This window comes from Protopterus annectens, chromosome 1.part2 (assembly GCF_019279795.1).
Source record: "Protopterus annectens isolate FY-2018-M chromosome 1.part2, PAN1.0, whole genome shotgun sequence".
Taxonomy (NCBI): Eukaryota; Metazoa; Chordata; order Ceratodontiformes; family Protopteridae; genus Protopterus; species Protopterus annectens.
In genome coordinates, this window is record NC_056727.1 from 119,931,400 (window position 1) to 119,937,399 (window position 6,000).

Consider the following 6,000-nt stretch of genomic DNA (forward strand, 5'->3'; position numbering starts at 1 on the left):
CAAGGTGAACACCGGCGCAGAGGGGGGCCAAAATATTTTGGGTCGCGGGAACCTTTTTCTGACTGACCCACGCAGCAGCCCTGAGGGGTTGCCCGACTGCTCCTTTCTGGAGGCAGTCGGGGGGGGGGGGCATTTTTCGAAGCACTTGGCCCAATGGGAGTCCATAACATCAAATCGCTGGGTGCTTCGAATAATATCCAGAAGTTACTCTATCCCTTTCATAACTCTGCCTGCTCAGTCGTGGCACCTCCCCGATGTACCACCCAGTCAGAGGGAGGCTGCAGCTTTAGACGTAAAAAAGCTGCTAGAAAAAATAGCCATCCAGCACGTCCCCCCAGGACAATCTGGATTAGGCAATTTCTCCAGGTTCTTTTTGGTGCCAAAGAAGATGGGGGACTTGAGGCCAATCCTCGACCTTTCAACAATGAACCTCTTCATTGCCAAGGAAAAATTCCGGATGGTCACGCTTCAATCCATTCTGTCCCTGCTGCAGGAGAAGGACTGGATGCGCTCCATAGACCTCAAGGATGCGTACTATCACATTCTCTTGGACAGGCGTTCCAGGAGGTTTCTCCGCTTCCGGCTAGAGGCCAGTCATTACCAGTTCAGGGTCCTACCCTTCTGTCTCACCACAGCCCCCAGGGTGTTCACCAAGGTCATGGCAATTGTAGCGGCCCACCTGAGACTTCAGGGAGTACAGGTTTTTCCTTACCTAGACGACTGGCTCCTTACCGCCCCCACCAGGCATCTACTCTGCTTAGCCAGGGATTGTTTCTTACTTCTAGGGTCCCATTTGGGGATCATCATAAACTTGAAGTCATCCCTCCAACCAGTTCAAGTCTTGGAGTTCGTTAGGGCCAGGATAGGCACGCTTCAGACCAAGGCTGCCTTGAGACTTCGCAGTCTGAACTTGCACGTTTTAGCCCTTCAGTCACCTGCACAGTCAGCGGAGTTGGTCCTGAGAGCTCTAGGGTCCATGGCAGCCGCAATCAACCTTGTGCCCTTAGCTCGCTTGCACATGAGGATTCTCCAGTGGACATTGCAGGTTCAGTGGTCCATCCTTCACCCGTTGGACTTGCAGATTCCTCTCAGCAGAATTTCCCTCATGTGGTGGCTCCACTCCCTAGAGCTTCGGGAAGGATGACTGTTTGTTTTGCAGCAACCCCAAGCCATGGTGACCACGGACGCTTCTCGCCTTGGGTGGGCGGGTGGGGGCATTACGTGGGCAGAACTGTTCAAGGTATGTGGACTCAGAGACTGTTCTGGAGAGGAGAGCGGTGCTTCTAGCATTGCAAACCCTTCATGCCTTTCTCCCTCCAGGGACTATTGCGATTCAGTCAGACATGTCGGTGGTCTGGTACATCAACAAACGGGGGGGGGGGGGCCAGGTCTTACCCTTTTTGTCGAGAGGCCATGAGAGTTTGGGATTGGGCGATATCCACCAACTGTTCTGTGTTAGCAACGCACATTCCGGGTTGGTCCAACATCCTAGCGGACTGAGTTGAACTATCCTCTTGCCTTCAGAGTGGTCTCTGAATCCCTTAGCGAAACAGATCTTCCACAAGTGGGGTCAGCCCTGCTGCGATCTCTTCACGTCACCTTCCAATGCAAGTGCAGCAAGTTTTTCGCTCTAATTCCCCCTCCGGGGGAAAGCCCCAGGGATGCTATAGTCCATGCTAGGCCACCCGGTTTTCTGTATGCTTATCCTCCTCTTCCATTGATAAAATTCTTACAGAAAGCTCATCGGTTGGGGAACAAGATTATCCTCATAGCCCCATTCTGGCCTCGTCAAACCTGGTTCCCGTACCTGCGGTCTCATCTTATAGTTCCTCTCTGGATCTTGGATCCCATCCCGGATCTAATATCTCATCCTTCGGGATTGAAACCCCCCGAACCTGGCCGATCTCAAGCTCTCAGCGTGGTTGATCCAGTTCCATTAGTTGCTAAGATTCCCGGTATCTCGTCTGCAGTTAGATCTATCCTGGTAGCGGCGCAAAAGCCTTCTACCAGGAAGGTTTACAATAGTAAATGGAAGCGGTTTTCTATTTGGGTGTCTCATAGGAATTTGGACCCTTTCACTGCTCCCATCCCCAGCAGTGCTTGATTTTTCTATCATATATTTTTCAGCAAGGGGCCAGTTCTTCTACTGTAAAGGTTCAAATGACTGCCATCTCGCATTTACACATTGGAGATGATCTCAGTCCCCTCGCTTCCACCAAGATTTGTAAGACCTTTCTGAAATGTACATTTCTCTTGAGACCCCCTGATAGGAACCCCGTCCCTCCATGGGATCTAACCTTGGTCCTTCAGGCTCTAACTGGACCTCCTTTTGAACCTGCAGCTTTTGTTGATTTGAAATTTTTGTTCTGGAAAACCTGCCTTTTTGGTAGCCATTACCTCAGCTAAAAGGGTCTCGGAGCTTCAAGCTGTCTGTATTAGAGCCCCGTATCTGGTTTTCCATAAGGACAGGGTCTCTCTCCGGACTAACCCATCTTTCCTACCTAAAGTGGCCTCCGAGACGAGCATCAATCAGTCCATTAATCTCCCAGTTTTTTTCCCTAACTATCAAAACAAAGGGGAGTATAAACTTAATTTGTTAGATGTTCATAGACTGTTACGTCTTTATTTACACAGAACAGCGGCCTTCCGCAAGTCTGATCAGCTCTGTCTCTCTTGCTAAACCCTTCTTGGGTAAGCCTGTGTCGAAGGTGACTCTGGCCAGATGGATTTCGAATTGCATTCTGCTCGCATATAAACTGTCTGGCCTGCCAGAGCCTGCTGGGGTTCACACTCACTGTACCTGTTCTATGGCTACATCTGCTGCATTCTGGTAGAGAATTCCCTTGGATGACATTTGTTCTGCGGCTACTTGGGCAGCCTCTCATACTTTTATCTCTCACTATAAATTGGATTTAGTGTCTAGAGGTAGGGCGGCCTTTGGCTCTGCAGTGCACCAGAATATCCTTCCTTGAGGACCTCCCAAGTTTTTTTGGTAGCTGGGGACTCTGTCCCACAGGTTGATGATCAAATGAAGTTTCCTACTTTATGTACTCACCATAATGTTCCATCTAAGTAGGTAACTTAATTTGTCATCAACCGACCCTCCCTCCTTCTCCCTAATCTGGTTTTTTGGTTTCCTGAACACTAGGATGGTTTGTCCAGGTCATTTGTTAATCCTTAGGTTAGGATTCTCCAGGTTGTTTTGTCATGGTGAGATTATATAGATGGGCAAACGCGATCTGGGGATTGGAAGGAGGTGGCAGGGTATTATGGGTAAGGGGGAGGAGCTTGGATCTCTATCTTGGAAAGCTGCCGGCTCGGATCCAGGTCTGATCCGATACCCCACAGGTTGATGACGAATGAAGTTACCTACTCAGATGGATTGTTGTAGTGAGTGCATAACTTCTTTTTCTACAGCGTTGGCTATGCCATGGTACACAGTGGAAACGGTCAACAAAAAGTGGAGAAAATATGGGACAACAGTGACATTTCAAAGAACTGGACGTGCCTCCAAAATTGATGAAAAAAGACAAGATGAAAACTAGTCAGGGAGGTTGCCAAGAGACCTACAGCAACACTGAAGGAACTGCAGGAATTTCTGGCAAGTACTGATTGTGTACTACATGTGACCACAATGTCCCATATTGGCCATATGTCTGGACTAGGAGGTAGGTTTGCAAGACGGAAGCCTTTTCTTACACAGAAAAACATCCAGGCCCAGCTAAAATTTGCAAATCAATCCAAGTCTCTCAAAAGCTTGTGGGGAAAATGTGTTATGGTCTGATGAGACCAAAAATTTGTCCACAATTCCAAAAGGTATGTTTGGTGCAAAAACACTTTGCATCACCAGAACACCATAGTCTCCACGGTGAAGCATGGTGGTGGCAGTATCATGTTTTGGGGGTGCTTTTCAGCTGTAACTGTTTTAGTCAAGATGAGGGAATTATGAACTGTTACAAGTACCAGTCACTTTTGGCCCAAAACCTTCTGGCGTCTGCTAGAAAGCTGAAGGTGAAGAGGAATTTCACCTTTCAACACAACAATGACCCCAAGCATACATCCAAATCAAAAAATGGCTTCACCAGAAGAAAATAAGTTTTGTAATGGCCCAGACACAGCCCAGACCTAAATCCAATAGGAAATCTGTGGGGTGACCTGATCAGGGTCTCGCAGTCTGACAGATTGGAGTGCTTTTGCAAGGAAGAGTGGGCAAATTGTGCCAAGTCAAGATGAGCCATGCTGATAGACTCCTACCCAAGAAGACAATGCTGTAATTAATACTTTGTTGAAGCACATTTTGATTTAGTTTAAGGGTGTGCACACACAGGCAACCAGTGTATTGTGCATTTTTTTATTTTTATAGTTTTTCCCCTAACAGATTTGTTTGTTTTTCAATTGAATTGTACAGGTTATAGGCCACATTAAAGCTGGGAAAAGTTTTGAAATGATTTATTGTGGTCTCATTTTTTTATATCACAAAAACCTGGCATTTTAATAGGAGTGTGCAAACTTTTTATATCCACTGTAAATACTTTAAAGATCTCTGTCCACTAACAAAACCCTATTTCCAGCATTAGATAGTGTTGTGAGCAGTATTAATGGTAATCAGCAGATGTGTTTCTGGTGGTACTGACACTCAAAGTGCAATTGCAGATAAATTCTCATCTATGTAATGGAAACTCAAGAACCCAGTAACTTAATTTGTCACAACATTGTCTATTGAAATAAAATAGAATAAGGCAGATGTTCAGGTTTAATGATTAAGTTGGGTATCTCATTTTTTGTCAGGCTTCAGATTTTTGTACTCTGTATGCAGAATACTATTATATTTTATATTGGTTTAGTGGTTAAGTGGATTGGTCTGTTGACCCTTTTCAGCCACAGCCCAACTTCAGAGGGGAGGAAATACATTACGTTTTTTCTAATCAAAGAATTCAGAACATAATTGTATGATTAAATGCAGATAGTGTAAGATTAAATGATCAAGTCAGAGTGCAGTGAGAAAAAGAAAAATATATGTATACACACAAAATGCAAGCTAAGAAATGTATAAAATATGGAGCAACCATACATTAAATATATATACATTTGAAATACGGGTCTGTCCGACTACCAAACCTGAAAAACTGCGAACACCAAATGGAAAAGCTGCAAATAGGACAGTTAGTAAACTAAAGCAGCATCGAAAAAAAAATTGAATGGCCATAGTTGGCCAACAGCCAAGAAGTAACACGATATGTAAGGTAAGTGAAGGGAAAACTTTTTAAAATTTTCCCTTTTCCCACTGTAGTGCGACCTCGGAGTTGATGTGTATAGTGGGGGGGGGTGCGATATTGGCCAACTGTTGTCCATTCAGTGTCATTTTTTTCGATGATTTTGTACTTCACTGATTGTCCCATTCACTGTTTACCTTTGTGTTGCACTGTTTGCTTTTTTAAAATTCGGTAGCCGAACATAGATATGTGAAATATATGTGTTTAAGATGTTAGATGCTAAGAAATGTTTCTTAAATGTATTCCAAGAGCAGACTAAATTTATTACCATTTGTACCTTTCTTTGAAGGGGAAGTACCTGTGTTTATATAATCAATTATTTGTATTTTTGTTGCACTGAAGTGAGTAACTTGTGTACTACTTGATCTGTATTTTTTTCTTTCTTAGGCTCAGATTGATCATTACTACAAGCTAGTGAGCACCCAAATCAAGGATGCATTTTCCAAGTGAGTATTTTTTAGATACTTCAGTGCTAGTTGATTTAAAAACTGGTAAGAATATAGTTGATAGCTTTGATGTTTATTCTGTAATTGGATGACAAAGGTTTTGTCTCATTAAATTGAAAAGCGCTTTAAAAATGACACACATTTAGTCCAAAAGTGCAACATTGGATGGTCTGTCTTTGTGGAGTACTTTTGAGTAGATGAAACATTAAGATGGAACAGCTTTCTTGTGACCCATCTCCAGTCTGCCCTCTTTGAACCACAGTGTCCATGCTTTAAGAAAC

At 44.3% G+C, this 6,000-nt stretch overlaps 1 protein-coding gene across 1 annotated transcript in view; it reads left to right on the forward strand.

The window, feature by feature from the left end:
• Nucleotides 1–5,723, forward strand: part of RTN4 (reticulon 4) — a 250,703-nt gene extending 244,980 nt beyond the window's left edge. Inside the window, exon 6 of the mRNA XM_044055159.1 lies at nt 5,661–5,723. Coding sequence (XP_043911094.1) covers nt 5,661–5,723 — 63 coding nt within the window. The remainder of the gene's footprint in view (nt 1–5,660) is intronic.
• The last annotated feature ends 277 nt before the right edge of the window (nt 5,724–6,000 follow it).